The following is a 16,290-nucleotide window of genomic DNA, read 5'->3' on the forward strand; positions in this document are numbered from 1 at the left end:
TTTAAAGACCTTCTAGTATAAATAGGCATCAAAGAAACTGCTGAAAGGTCTGTTGTAACTTCATTTCTGTTGGAAAGAAATTAAGCATTTTTTAATTCTTTTTTTGGGGGAGGGGGGTGGTCAGTCATAGGGCTTGAACTCTGGGCCTGGGTGCTATCCACTGAGCTCTTCAGCTCAAGCCTAACGCTCTACCACTTTAGCCACTTCCAGTTTTTTGGTGGTTAATCGGAGATAAGAGTCTCATGAACTTTCTTGCCTGGGCTGACTTTGAACCATGATCCTCAGATCTCAGCCTCCTTTGTAGCTAGGATTACAGGCATGAGCTATTGATGCCCGGCATTATTATTCTTTTTTAATATTTTAAATTATTAAAGCATTGAAAAGGATACTTTACATTCAGTCCATTGGTTGACTGTCTTTCAGGTTCATTCTTACTTTCTCTTCTCACTTTTTGGATCACACTTTAGGTTCTTACTGCCTATCACCTATTTTTGTTATAATAATGACTAAGCTGGTCCTCTCAGTTTCTGTTTTCACTTTGGTCTAAGCAGCTTCCTTACTGCCACTGAGGGGATCTTTCATAAAGCTCTGAGATTTTGTCTTTTTTAGATCTTTTATTCATTTCCCATTGAACTAGATAAAGCCTAAGCTTTTAAGGAGGCCCTTGGGCTTTGTTTGCCTTTTATTTATAACATATCTTACTTTTCCATTTGTAATGCATTATAATGAACATCCATGCGGTATTTCATGTAGATTTTTGTAATTACCCTGTCCAAAGTGCCCTTCCTTCTTTTATCAGCCTGTAAATTATAGTGCATGTATATATCTGTATGTATCAATATCTGTCTATCTCATCTCCTCTGGGAAGGGTTCAGCATCCCCTCCTCTGCCAGGTCTGTATCATGTCCACATTTTGTTCTTCAGTTTATCCCATTCCAATTTTGCTCTTAGATTTTCTCCCAGATTATGAGGTTATTGCACAGGTTTGGTTTGTTTGACTCATAGGGATAAGATGTAGTCAAGATAGCACCACCATATGTTCTTCGCACATGGTAAAAGATCCAGTAAAATTTATTAGGTGTGTATACTTAAGAAAACCAAACTCAACTCTAAATGAGTTAATCTGATTATTAAATGTGCTAAGTTTACTTTTGTTGTTGGACTTAACATTATATCCTCTTTTTACGTCTGTTAATTGTAGTTGACCCTATGTGTCTGTGAGTTCTGCCTCACAGATTCAGCCAATTACAAAGCTTCAACTAACCTAGGATTCAAAATTTTAAAAATTGTACCTGTACTGAACATGTAGATTTTTGTTGCTATTGCCTAGATAATATAATATAATTTATGTAAAATATGTACTATATTAGACACTTGAATGTAGAGATGACAATATATATGTGAGTATGTGCACATTTATAGGCAAATGTAGTTTTTTTGGGTTTTTTTAATTTACAAGGGATCCTGAAACCAATCTTGCATGGAATATTGTATTTCTGTATTGTCTTTCATGGAGTATTGCATCTCTGTATTGTCAGATAGTTTAAAGAACAGGCAACAAATTTTGATATGTGAAATTATTTTCATGATATTAATTTTATCTTTGTTTTTCTTTTTTGAGATACGGGATTTTTGAGCGATGTAAAGAATTGGTTGAAGCAGGCTATGATGTCAGACAACCAGACAAAGAAAACGTGTCACTTCTTCATTGGGCTGCTATTAACAACAGAATAGATCTTGTAAAGTAAGATGAATATGTCTGTGTGGATTGTATATTTATATTTTGTTTGTCTTTTTCTCCGAGTATTAAACCACCTATAATTAATCTCTATTATAAATGAATACTTGAGACTTCTGGCTGCACTGGTGGTTGCTATGAAATTGAAGAGGATCTTAGAGATCCACAAATCCAGAAAGAAAAGTTGGAGGAAGTCAAGGGGGTCCACTATAAAGATAAAGACCAAGAAATAAAAGTGAACTTTTTTTTTTTTTCAGAAAAGAAAAACATGTCAGACTTTCTCAGGACAGATAAAAGTTTCATCTAATTCTAGAAGTAACATTAAAATATTGTGCATTTTAATGTCAGGAGTAATAGAAAGGCAGAGAATTACTTTTTGACAGATATGGAGTATAGTTTTAGGGGCGCATGCATTGGAGTTTTATAAAATATGTTCCCTTCATATATCCCTATTACCTCCTTTTTTAAATACCTTAACATGTAAAATGTAATGTGCATGTGAATATTTTGTATTATAGAATTATATATTTAAAATCCTGGAGGCTTAAAAAAAAGAAAATTTACTAAAGTTTAAAATATACTGACACATATTCACAAACTTCTGGTATTAGTAGATTGTTTAGATAACATGATATAACTTTGAAGTAATGCGATTAACTTCTCTAAGTCACTTTTATTACATTATAGATTCACCTTTCATAGTGCATGAAAGCATGCCTATCCTTCCAAAATAGAAAAAAAAAAACATTCAAAATGTATCACTTTTCTAAAAAGATTTAAATTTTTTTTACTGCTTCAAAACTTCATTCTCACATAGTGATTATAATTTTGAACTGCTACATATGACATCATTTTGTCTTTCTCTTCCCAAGTTAAGTAGAATATATAACCCCAAATCTTTTGACTGTAAGCAATTTCAAAATTATTATGGTAGTTGGGATTTGCCGAGTAGTTATCATGTATATAGTATGTGTGTTAGAATGGAATGTTAATTAAAGCAGGATCAATCATTTACATGCCATAATGGCTTACTAGGGGTTTGTGTGATACTGCCATATAAATTATTGAGACTGCTGTAAATCTAGAATCCTAAAGAAAACTTATAATTTCCATTTTATAGCACATTTATTACTTAGAAAAAAAATAGTGTTTTCTCTCTCAATGTGAAGTATAAGTTTCAAACCTTATTTGCATTTCTGTCTGCTTTTAATAGGTTTTATATTTCAAAAGGTGCTGTTGTAGATCAGTTGGGTGGAGATTTAAATTCAACTCCTCTTCATTGGGCTATTCGGTAAGTTTTCCTTAAATGCTGAAATTAAATAACTATTTGGCTATTGGCCACCATATTGTAAACCAATTTGACAACTGGGGAACACTTATAGAAAATTGGATGGCGGGGCTGGGAATATGGCCTAGTGGCAAGAGTGCTTGCCTCATATACATGAAGCCCTAGGTTCGATTCCTCAGCACCACATGTATAGAAAATGGCCAGAAGTGGCGCTGTGGCTCAAGTGACAGAGTGCTAGCCTTGAGCAAAAAGAAGCCAGGGACAGTGCTCAGGCTCTGAGTCCAAGCCCCAGGACTGGCCAAAAAGAAAGAAAGAAAGAGAGAGAGAGAGAGAGACAGAGAGAGACAGAGAGAGACAGAGAGAGACAGAGAGAGAGAGAGAGAGAGAGAGAGAGAGAGAGAGAGAGAGAGAGAGAGAGAGAGAGAGAGAGAAAATTGAATGGCTTTTTTTTTCTTTTTCCCTTGCAAAAGAAATTACAAACTGGGTGTCAGTGGCTCATACTTGCGATCCTAGCTATTCAGGAGGTTGAAAGCTGAGGATTCTAGTTCAGTCAGTCCAGGCAGAAAAGTCCCAAAGACTTAACCTCCATTTAACCACCAAAAAGCCAGAAATGGAGGTGTGGCTTAAGGGGTAGAGTGCCAGCAAGAGCTTAGGTCCTGAGTTTAAGCCCCAGTAGCAGCACCAAAGAAAAAGAAAGTGAAGAGGGAAGATGGCGCTGCTGCAGTAGGGAGGCACCCCGCCCGACTCGCTCCAACTGAATAGCGAGCTGGGAACTTCAGCACCCAACACCCCATCAAGAACCCAGCAAAACCAGCAGCCAGAAGCAGTGGATTAAAGGTAACCCTCAACAACAAAGGATACCACAGAGCCTATACACACTCTTGGAGGCTAAACCCCACGCTGCTATCCAACACTTGGGCCACAGAGAAAATTAAAGATGAAATCAACGAATTCATAAGCCACAATGACAAAGAAAACACATCACAAAGAAACCTATGGGACACAGCTAAGGCAGTACTGAGGGGCAAGATCATTGCCCTCAGCACCCACATTAAAAGAATGGAAGCAGAGCAGGTGAATAACCTCACGATGAAACTAAACAACTGGAGAAACAAGAAATGACCGAATCTAAAATGACTAGGAGGAGAGAGATCACAAAGATTAAAGAAGAGATAAATCTGATTGAAAATAGAAAGACCATTCAACAAATAAATAAGACTAAAAGCTGGTTCTTTGAGACAATAAATAAAATTGACAGACCCCTCGCAAGACTTAAAAAAAAAGAAGAGATTCATAAACGTAAAATCAAGGACTCCCCTGGAAAAATTACAAGTACACACGATATTCAAACAATCATAATGAGCTATTTCCAGAACCTCTATTCAGCAAAAAACAATCATTTTACAGAAATGGGTCAATTCTTAGAGAAGTATAAACTGCCCAAACTGAACCAAGAAGAAATAAATCAACTGAATAAACCAATAACTTACAGTGAGATACAGGAGGTAATCAAGAACCTCCCAACAAAGAAAAGCCCAAGCCCAGATGGATTCACCAATGAATACTACAAAACCTTTAGTGAGGAGCTAATACCAGTATTCCTCAAACTCTTCCGCGAAATAGAAACAGAGGGGGAAATCCCAAACTCATTCTACGAAGCTAATATCATACTCATTCCCAAACCAGGCAAAGACCCAACAAAAAAAGAGAACTACAGACCAATATCACTAATGAACATAGACGCAAAGCTCCTCAATAAAATATTAGCTAACAGGATCCAGAAACTGATCAAGAAAATTATACATCATGACCAAGTAGGCTTCATCCCACAGTCACAAGGATGGTTCAACATCCGTAAATCAATCAACATAATTCACCACATAAACAGAACTAAAATCAAGAATCACATTGTTATCTCAGTCGATGCCCAAAAAGCCTTTGACAAAATACAACATCCATACCTATTAAAAGCTTTGGAGAGAACAGGAATAGATGGAACATTCCTCAAAACAATAAAAGCCATATACAACAGACCAACTGCTAATATCATACTAAATGGAGAGAAACTTAAATCATTCCCCCTAAACTCAGGAACAAGACAAGGATGCCCACTCTCCCCACTTCTTTTCAACATAGTGTTGGAATCCCTAGCCATAGCAATAAGGCAAGAGGAGGACATCAAAGGGATCCACATCGGCAAGGAAGAAATCAAGTTATCCCTATTCGCAGACGACATGATCTTATATCTGATGGACCCAAAAAACTCAGTCCCCTAACTCCTACACCTAATAAACCAATTTGGCAAAGTAGCAGGATACAAAATCAACCCACAAAAGTCAGCAGCTTTTCTGTACACCAGCAATATACAAACAGAAAAGGAAATTATAGAAACAATTCCATTTACAGTAGCCAAAAATGAATAAAGTACCTAGGGATCAACTTAACCAAGGATGTGACGGACCTATTTAGTGAAAACTATAAAAATCTAATAAGGGAAATCAAAGACACAAGGATATGGAAAGACCTCCCATGCTCATGGGTAGGCAGAATCAATATAGTGAAAATGGCCATATTGCCCAAATTGTTATACAAATTCAATGCAATCCCTATCAAAATCCCAGTCACATTCTTCACTGAAATAGAGAAACTAATCCATAAATTCATATGGAACAGCAAAAAACCTAGAATAGCCAAAGCAATTCTAGGCAAAAAAAGCAGTGCAGGAGGTATCACAATACCAGACTTCAAGCTCTACTACAGGGCCATCATAACAAAAACAGCCTGGTATTGGTATAAAAACAGATCGGAAGACCGATGGATTAGAATTGAAGATCCAGAAATAAAACCGCACTCTTACAGTCAGCTGATATTCGACAAAGGAGCTAAAGACATACAATGGAATAAACATAGCCTCTTCAACTACTGGTGCTGGGAGAACTGGGCAGCCATATGCAGAAAACTCAAAGTAGACCCAAACCTATCACCATGCACCAAGATCAACTCAAAATGGATCAAAGACCTCAATATCAGACCTGAATCCTTGAAACTACTGAAGGACAGAGTAGGAGAGACGCTAGAACTTATAGGCACAGGAAGGAACTTCCTGAATATAGTCCCAGGGGCACAACAAATAGGGGAAAGACTCGACAAATGGGACTACTACAAATTAAAAAGTTTCTGCACAGCTAAGGACATAGCCACCAAACTAGAAAGACAGCCAACCATATGGGAAAGGATCTTTTCCAGCACAGCAACAGATGAAGGCCTAATATCTGTCATCTACAGAGAACTCAAAAAACTAAGCCCCTCCAAGCCCAATAAACCAATTAGGAAATGGGCAAAGGAGCTAAAGAGAGACTTCACAAGAGAAGAAATAAAAATGGCAAAGAAACACATGAGGAAATGTTCAACATCCCTGGTAGTAAAGGAAATGCAAATAAAAACAACCCTGAGATACCACCTCACTCCAGTTAGAATGGCCTATACCCTGAACTCAGGCAACAACAAATGCTGGAGGGGGTGCGGGAAAAGAGGAACCCTTCTCCATTGTTGGTGGGAGTGCAAATTAGTACAACCACTTTGGAGAACAGTATGGAGGTTTCTCAAAAAGCTTAATATAGACCTACCCTATGACCCAGCCATACCACTCCTAGGCATCTATCCTAAACAGCAAGTCCCAAGATATAAAAAAGACATTTGTACTTCCATGTTTATCGCGGCACAATTCACAATAGCCAAAATACGGAAACAACCCAGATGCCCCTCCACAGATGAATGGATCCAAAAAATATGGTAGCTGTACACAATACTACATAGCGATTAGGAATGGTGAAATATTGTTATTCACAGGGAAATGGTCAGAACTCGAACAAATAATGTTGAGCAAGACAAACCTAGAACCCAGAAAACAAAGGGGCATGATCTCCCTGATATATGACTGTTAAGAAAGGGAGACGGAGAGACAGTAGAGACCAGGTCTGTGAAACCAAAAACTGCTTGTCAAATGGTATTTCCCACAGGATTGGGTCAGCGACCCAACAGTATGTAACTACAACCAAACAACTACTCAACATATAAAGGTCAAAAATCGACCTCTCAGTGGAATACAATAGCTCAAAAGCTATGTATGTACGTTCATATAAGTCTACTGTCGACATATTGTCTAATATCGACATTACATTTAAAGCCCTAGGCGAATTTTCTTGGGCTTGGCCACGTGGCTACTGTATATGTTCTTGATGAATTGTATATTGTATATATGTCTGCCTGACCTAGAGAAGGGAAAGAAAGACAGGGTGTAAGATATCACAAGAAATTTACACACTGCCCTACTATGTAAGCTTACCCTTTTTGCACAACACCTTGTCAAAAAAAATTGTGTTCAATTAATAAATAAATTAAATTTAAAAAAAAAGAAAAGAAAGAAAAAGAAAGTGAGCAGTTGTTCCTGTAAGGCAAGGAGTTTGAAACTTCTTTCTTCATAGTTTTGAAGAACCTAGGGTAAATCATCCCTTTAAGCTTTAAGCTACTGAGGTTTATTATTGCTTTGCATGAACTATATTTGGGTTAATGAATACATTTCTTAATACTGTCACCGTGTACCCACAGTCTAAATATTATATTTCTGAGTCAAAATATTATATTCCTGATTTTTTTTTAGCAACAATGAAGTCTAAGGGGGTTTTAAAGTTTTCATTGTTAGCATTAATTTGATGACATTTTTGCACATGGTAGCAGCATAAAGTTTAAGATTTTTTTATTGAGAAATTACTAGTATCACTTGCTGGCAGGAAGCACCATCCATATAATTCTAGGTTTGAAGCATTAAAGTAAAAGACATTGTATACTCTCCAGTGTTTCCAACATGTTATTGTTGGGAATGTCCTTAGAGATATTATTTTCTTTTTTTTTTAATTTTCAAATATTTTATGTTTATTTGGAGCACAAAATGTATTTGTTTTTTTGTTTTTTGGCCAGTCCTGGGCCTTGAACTCACGGCCTGAGCACTGTCCCTGGCTTCTTTTTGCTCAAGGCTAGCACTCTGCCACTTGAACCACAGCGCCTCCTCTGGCCGTTTTCTATATATGTGGTGCTGGGGAATCGAACCCAGGGCTTCATGCATGCAAGGCAAGCACTCTTGCCACTAGGCCACATTCCCAGCCCTGGAGCCCAAAATGTATTTGTGAGCAAAGTAAAATCATACCATACACTTTAATAGTGCCTTATATCAGGCCCAAATAAAGTATGATCTGCTTATGTAACAAATCCTGCATTTGGTTTCCAGTAATGCACATGCATACTCATACATACAGTCTTGATTATTCTTTCACTCTTATTGAAAAGGTTTTTGGTAGTGACTCTGTCATGTCTTTTTTTTTTTGGCCAGTCCTGGGCCTTGGACTCAGGGCCTAAGCACTGTCCCTGGCTTCTTCCCACTCAAGGCTAGCACTCTGCCACTTGAGCCACAGCACCGCTTCTGGCCGTTCTTTCTGTATATGTGGTGCTGGGGAATCGAACCTAGGGCCTCGTGTATCCGAGGCAGGCACTCTTGCCACTAGGCTATATCCCCAGCCCCTGTCATGTCTTTTATAGACATTATTAATCCAGAAATAGGTTCTCTCTGACTACGAAGTATATTAGAAAAATTGGCATTATGTTATTTTTTCTTATTTATTGTCAAAGTGATGTACAGAGAGGTTATAGTTTCATACGTTAGGCATTGGATACATTTCTTGTACTGTTTGTTACTTCCTCCCTCATTCCCCTCTTCCCCCTTCCCCCTTTCCCTCTATCCCCATGAGTTGTTCAGTTGGTTTACACCAAACAGTTACCTGCACTATCACTGCATCTTATCTGAGTACATTGGAAACTGTATATACTGGTATTAGAACTAGGAAAGTGAAAGGGAATACCAAAATTGAGGGACACAGGATAAAAAGACAAGCGACTACAAAAGCAATACTTGCAAAACTGTTTGGTGAGATATTATTTTCTACTTGAAACTTTTTTCTTTTTCTGCATGAATGATATTTCTACAGATACAGCATTATTTTTTATTCTCTATTTACAGACAAGGGCATTTACCTATGGTCATATTGTTACTCCAATATGGTGCAGATCCCACCCTCATTGACGGAGAGGGATTCAGCAGCATTCACCTGGCAGTATTATTTCAACACATGCCTATCATAGCGTATCTCATTTCAAAGGGGCAGGTATGGAATGTATCTTCTGTTCCAGATACTATAATTTGAAGAGAATGGGAAGATTATTTGTTGTAGTCTGCCTCATTTTCACAGTTGAAGCTTATAACTATCCAGATAGACAAACTTGAACCTCAGTAAGTCTAGCTACTAAATAAATACTTTGTTTTTAGCTTCATTGGAGGAAAAAGTACAGATCATTTAAGTCAGTAACATAGAATGTTTTTTAAACTTGTAATCTTCTAATGGTGTTTCTTATGAACTCAGTAATTCAAAGAAGTTTTAAAAAACATATTTTCAAAACCTGTCATTTCTTTTTATTGAATGTAGAGATGGTAGTAATAACATTAAATTAACCCACCATTGGCTTTCACTATTTGAGACCAAATGGGAGACCAATTTGAATATGAGCTCTAAAGTAATTCCATGAAAAATGACTTGCCTTAAGCGGCATTGGTTAAATTATAGGTTACTGGCAGTGAGAGTTTCACTGTCGGCTATACTTCTCTGGAATGTGCTTTCTTGATACAAAGTAGTTTACATATTAGCAGTCTTGCCTGGAACAGGTGTGGAGCTGTGTTTGCACATATGCTCTTGCAATGACTGTGTTACCTTTAAATAAGCACTTTTCTCTCACACCTGTCGAGTTGAAATATGATAATCATATCCTCTTCGGCTTCATTTTGGAATGGTATATGAGAAAAAATCCTTTCTGTTTTTGTGTGGGTTTCTTTCCCAAGTTTTTCTCCAAGGCCCATACAAATCATTAACTGAAACTCTTTATCATTGTTGTATAGTTTAAACTTGCTCCATAAGGAACTTGTCCATAAGGAGCATATCCTTGTGGAGGTATGACTTTTTTTTTCCTGTATTCTAGAAAATAGACTTTTTTTGTTTTAATTATTAAGACTTTGGTGCAAAATTACAAGTGCACTCATACAATAGGGAATTCAATATTACACTGTTTTAGTAGAAACTGGATAATGTTGCTTGATAAATGAAAACATGAATTCATATATCAATTAAAGTAGGTGATTTCAAATATCTCAAAAGTCATATTTGGTGGCGATCAACATTTTGCTTCTAGATGGCCTCCATTGACATTATATAACTCACACATGAGATACATGGTTTCTATAACTCATTAGATAATTCATACCATATATTCACTTTTTTTCTTTAAAAATATTTTGTAGAAATCCATGGATTTGGCTGGGATTGGCTTAATTTTCTTAATTTACCTATTTATGAGGCCCTGAGGACAAATCTCATCATTTCCCACATTAGAAAAATATATATCTATGGATTTTTACCCTGTGAAAGTGAAGCAGGCCGGGCACTGATGGTTTATGCCTGTAATCCTAGCTACTCAGAAAGCTGATATCTGAGGATCACGGTTCAAAGCCAGCCCAAGCCAGAAGTCCATGCAACTCTTATCTCTATTTTTCACTTCAATAATACCGAACCTTTCTTGTAGAATAATGGTAGGACTGGATGTATTAAATAGTACTACTATTAGGAGAAAAACCTTGACTTATATAGTTTTGCTAATTGATTCTGCTTTTTAATAGAGTGTGAATATGACAGATGTCAATGGGCAGACACCTCTCATGTTATCAGCTTACAAAGTAATTGGGTGAGTTTAATTTCTGTGAATGTACTTTCATGTATCTTAGTCTGTATGATATGATAGTACATGCTAAAAAAATATTTTCTACCCTGGGACTATGATATGAATTTTTTTTTTTTTTTTTTTTTGGCCAGTCCTGGGCCTTGGACTCAGGGCCTGAGCACCGTCCCTGGCTTCTTCCCGCTCAAGGCTAGCACTCTGCCACTTGAGCCACAGCGCCGCTTCTGGCCGTTTTCTGCATATGTGGTGCTGGGGAATCGAACCTAGGGCCTCGTGTATCCGAGGCAGGCACTCTGGCCACTAGGCTATATCCCCAGCCCACTATGATATGAATTTTTAAAGTAGCTGTAGTTAGAAGAACTATTCAAATACGTTTTTCCCTTTTCTGATAGCTTTCGTGAAATGTTTGAAAGTTACTAATAAGAAAAATGTTTCCTTAAAAAGAGGTAAAGATTCCTTAGCTTATATTTGGGTTTTGGTTGTTTGTTTTGTTTTTTACTTGTTATATATCTTTGTTCAAAATACCACTGCTCCTTGTAGTGATTACTAAATTTTTCAGTTTGTAGAAGAACAGCACATATACTATGAAGATAATTGTTAACATGATGATTTTCCTCTCTTACCTTTTTAAAAAGATTCTACAAGTTGAAATCCAGATGATAAATAGGCTTTCCTTAAAGCAATGAATTTTGAGATTCTTTGATAATATTGCTAACTTCTTTGAAAATACCAATTGTAATTAACCTATGAAAAGAATTCATTTGCATATTCACACCAGACACACATATTTAAGTTTTTCTATTTATAAAAAATGTTCTTAATATATGCCATGTATTCCAACTTAAGGTATTCATCTATACAAATGCATGCTACAAATTTTACTTTATCAAATGTTTTCAACATTATACTGAATTTTTAGTTTTTTCCTTTAGGACTTCTAGAAACTTAAGTTAGTTCTAATGTCATTTCCTTCTTACAGAGTGATGAGGCAAAGGGTAGAATTTTTTTAGAAAGCATTTTCTTTTTACTGATAACTCAAAGCAAGATCTTGATAGCATAAGCTAGAATGTTGTTTCTATTGAAAGAATTTGAGTATTTGTGAAAGAATAGAAAGTGTTGATGGTAAGAGAAACATATTTTGCTGGATTCTATTTTCTAGTCTGTAGTTTTCTTTCTTTCTTGTCGGTCATGTGGCTTGAACTCTGAGCTTGGATGCTGTCCCTGAGCTCTTCAGTTCAAGGCTAGCATTGTACCACTTTGAGCCACAGTGCCACTTTGGGTTTTCTGGTGGCTAATTAGAGATAGGAGTCTCATAGACTTTTCTGCCCAGGCTGGCTTCAAATCACACTCCTCAGATCTCAGCCTTTTGAGTAGCTAGGATTACAAGTGTGAGCCACTGGTACCTTGCCTACTCGGTAGCTTTCTAAAATGTACTTGTAGTAGGACATTACAAGTTGAGCATTCCTAATCCCCAAATCCAAAATCCTAAGTGCTCCAAATTGAAATTGTTTTTAGACAAAACATGACACCACAAAATTTCATACTATGAAGGTTTCATACTATGAAACCTTTTTCCGTGCACAAAATTAAAATATAGCTTCAAGTTACATGTACAAAGTATATATCAAATTAATTTCAATCTATTCTCTAAGGTATCTGATGTATATCATATATCCTAAAATCCAAACAAATTCAAAATCTGAAACACTTCTCATCACAAGCATTTTGGATAAGGGATACTCAACCTGACTTTGTACTTGTATTACTTAGTAATTAATTTGAGGAAGAGTGTAAAGTAGTTTTTAGTTACTGTTCAAGTAGATAGCACTAAGTATTTGGCTAAAGTTAAATCCACACTTGAAAAAACTGTGTTAACCAATCAGAATAACAACATGCAAGTAAAAGCTTTTTTCTTATTTTACTATATTAATGTCTAAATTATATTGTCTATTTAGTAGGCTGTCATTTAAGATGTCTTGCTTGCTTTCTTGTTTACTCTTCCTATTAGAATAATGTAATAAACTTACTTGAATCTTCAGAATTCTTACTTACTGCTTGGTTATTTGGTACATTAGCTTAAAATTTTTATTTTTTATTTTACTTCTCAAAATGTTATCCTTTTAATGTCTCTTGCCATTTTATTGCTTTGAGGCAGATCAGAACCAACTGGATTTCTTTTAAAGTTTAATCCTTCTCTCAATGTTGTTGATAAAGTACACCAAAACACTCCACTCCACTGGGCAGTTGCATCAGGAAATGTTAATGCAGTTGATAAACTTTTGGAAGCTGGTTCTAGCCTGGACATCCGGAATGTTAAGGTATGACCAAGTATTTATTTCATAGTTTATTAGAGCTTCAGTTAGACAGGAGATTGATAATTTAATATACAGATATGCATTTTGTTTCTGGATACCACAAGATAAATACTAAAAATAATAGCTAGTTACCTTTAAAGTAGATGTGTTGAGTCTATAATTCTGGTGGAAATGTTTTTAAATCTTTTAATGTATCAAAAGTATAACTGACTTTTTTGTTTTTTAAAGGGAGAAACACCTCTTGATATGGCTCTACAAAACAAAAATCAGCTCATTATTCACATGCTCCAAACAGAAGCCAAAACAAGAGTTAATCAAAAGTTCAAGCTTTGGAAATGGATACAGAAATGTGAGGTATTTTCAAATAGAGCTTGTCCTATGGAATTTAAAAATGTTCTTGCTTATTTTCTTTTTTAGGGCAATGAGGGAAAGCAAAGAGTATTGTATTATATCTATTGATTATATCTTTCCCATGTACCCCACAACCCAAAGTCAGAAATTTGATATTTCATTGAATACTAAATGATGGTCCTCAGCTAGATGGCTATAAAACTATGTATTTCTTTGTGCATATTGTTTATACTTTCATTTTTTTTTTTTTTTTTTTTTTTTGGCCAGTCCTGGGCCTTGGACTCAGGGCCTGAGCACTGTCCCTGGCTTCTTCCCGCTCAAGGCTAGCACTCTGCCACTTGAGCCACAGCGCCGCTTCTGGCCGTTTTCTGTATATGTGGTGCTGGGGAATCGAACCTAGGGCCTCGTGTGTCCGAGGCAGGCACTCTTGCCACTAGGCTATATCCCCAGCCCATACTTTCATATTTTTAATGGATAAATTAAAATGTAAATGGATTTGATTCTTAGATAAGCACTGCTAAACTTATCTAGCTTGGTGTCCAGTAGACATTTATAGCACAACAACAAAAACTCCTCTTGATCATTTCCCCACCACTAACTAGGCCTTCCACATCTCAGTAGATGGCAACTTGAGCTTTCCAATCATCCTTTGTTCTGTCATACAATATACCTCTGTTGGTACGATTCTGGCTGTTTCTGCTTTCAGTTTATATGTAGAATCTGATCCTACCAAAGCCATGTTAGTCCGTCAGATGAAGCTTTAGAGATGTTAGATCCTGTCATTAATCTCAAATTCCTTTGATGTCTCTCTCCCAGAGTAAAAGTTAAGTCCTCACAATAGCCTGCTAGACTTCATGTGGCTCAGCTTTTTATATACTATAAAAATTAACACATTTATTTGTCTGTCTTCCCAGCTAGAATCTAAGTTCCATAGAAAAAGACCTTAAGTTCATTGATTTGTCCCAGTAAAGTGTACTTATGGAACAAATAAATAGTATGACTCATTTGTAAGGCTGTTATGTCTAGAATTTAGCACTGAGACCCACATTTATTTTTTTCTCTTTGTTTTTTAATTTAAAAAAATTTTTGGTAGTACCAGCATGTGAATACTAGGCACGTGTTCTACCACTTGAGCTGTATCTATTTTTGAGGTAAAGTCTCCTTAACTTTGTCCCTAGGACTATCCTTAAACTTAATATCTTCCTGCTTTTGTTTCCCAAGTAAGCAGGCATGTATTATCAACCCAGTTCTTATTTCTGTTCTGAGATTGTATTGCTTATATATAAATCTAAATTTATTTTTTAAAAAAATCTAAACTGACTTAGTGTCTCCAAGCAAATTAGAATTGAAAACATTTAAAAGATTAGACCCAAGTAGGCTCAGAGAAATTACAGTGGCAAAGTATATTTTTCCTTTTTGCTGTTGCAAAGCCCTGCTTGCTTTCATGGTCTAGTAACTTGTAGTTAAGGAATTGTATTGCACAAATGTGGAACCTTGCTTCTGTGCAAACAGACTGTTTACATTTATTCTTTTAACTTTGTTAGAGAAAACCTGAGTCCTTGTCATCCTGAAGAAATACTGCAGGTTCTGGTTCTGGTAGCTTATGCCTATAATCCTAGCTATTCAGGAGACAGACCAAGGTTCAAAACCAGCCTGGGCAGTAAAGTATGTGAGATTCTTATCACCAATAAACTACTCAGAAAAGGCTGGAAGTGAAGCTGTCGCTCAAGTGGTAGAATGTTAGGCTTGAGCAAAATGAAGCTCAGGGACAGCACCCTGGTCCTGTACAAAAAGGGAAGAAAGGGAGGGAGGGAGGAAAGGGAAGGATGGATTATATTTCAATCTTTTATCTCCATGTGAAGTTTGGAATAGAGCACCTTACCTTTCTTGAAATTTCCCTGGTTTATCCAACATACTCTTTCAGTAGGTCCTCTTCAGCCCATCTAGTCCAACTTCTGCCTCTTTGTACCTACATAGTCTTGAGAACATTATTCATTCATAACTTTACCACCTACATACTGGTCAATCTCAAGAGTATTCTGAAATGGTAAAACTTGCCTTTTTGACTGACTCCTGGATATTTCCTGACTGCTTTAGGTGTTTTAAACTTTACCTGCCCCGGGTTGGGATGTAGCTCAGTGGCAAAGCGCTTGCCTAGCAAGTGCAATGTCCGGGGTTCAATCCCCAGTACCAAAAAAGAAAAGACAAAAAAGATACAGTTAAAAAAAAGAACTTTACTTGCCCCAAACCGAGCTTATCTTTTTTGCAGAACTGTTTCTCTTAACACTTTTTTATTGGGAGGTGATGCAACACAGTGCTTAAATTGAAGCTTTTGTCTCCCCTCAATTGAGTCTTGGGTATATTGATTTTTGAGTGGTTCCTTTATCTTGCTTTATGCTTTCTGATACAGAGTGCTATATGAAAACTGTTATTTTTGGAAAATCAGTTCTCATGGGTACTTTCCAGATAGATAGGTAGATAGATAATAGGTATGTAGGCAGACAGACAGACAGACAGACAGACAGACAGATAGATAGATAGATAGATAGATAGATAGATAGATAGATAGATAACCAAAAATAATAAACCCTACCATTTCTTAAAGAGAACAAAAGCAAAATAAAATATGGTTAAATAACACTTCAGGGACTGTAGGGCTTTTGAGAGATTATCCAAGATGTGTATATTGCTCTGATTTAATGAGAAAAATATTTGTGCTAGTTCTGTTGTTGTACTGTTTTAATACATTGCTCAGATTTAATGAG

General features: G+C 36.4%; 1 protein-coding gene across 1 annotated transcript in view; it reads left to right on the plus strand.

Annotated features, from left to right (window-relative positions):
* Zdhhc13 (zinc finger DHHC-type palmitoyltransferase 13) overlaps positions 1 to 16,290 on the plus strand; it is a 48,447-nt gene that overhangs the window by 13,401 nt on the left and 18,756 nt on the right. The window contains exons 3-8 of the mRNA XM_048359887.1: positions 1,622 to 1,744; positions 2,952 to 3,029; positions 9,097 to 9,241; positions 10,801 to 10,865; positions 13,015 to 13,177; positions 13,403 to 13,528. Coding sequence (XP_048215844.1) covers positions 1,622 to 1,744; positions 2,952 to 3,029; positions 9,097 to 9,241; positions 10,801 to 10,865; positions 13,015 to 13,177; positions 13,403 to 13,528 — 700 coding nt within the window. The remainder of the gene's footprint in view (positions 1 to 1,621; positions 1,745 to 2,951; positions 3,030 to 9,096; positions 9,242 to 10,800; positions 10,866 to 13,014; positions 13,178 to 13,402; positions 13,529 to 16,290) is intronic.

The sequence above is a fragment of the Perognathus longimembris genome, chromosome 13 (genome assembly GCF_023159225.1).
Source record: "Perognathus longimembris pacificus isolate PPM17 chromosome 13, ASM2315922v1, whole genome shotgun sequence".
Taxonomy (NCBI): domain Eukaryota; kingdom Metazoa; phylum Chordata; class Mammalia; order Rodentia; family Heteromyidae; genus Perognathus; species Perognathus longimembris.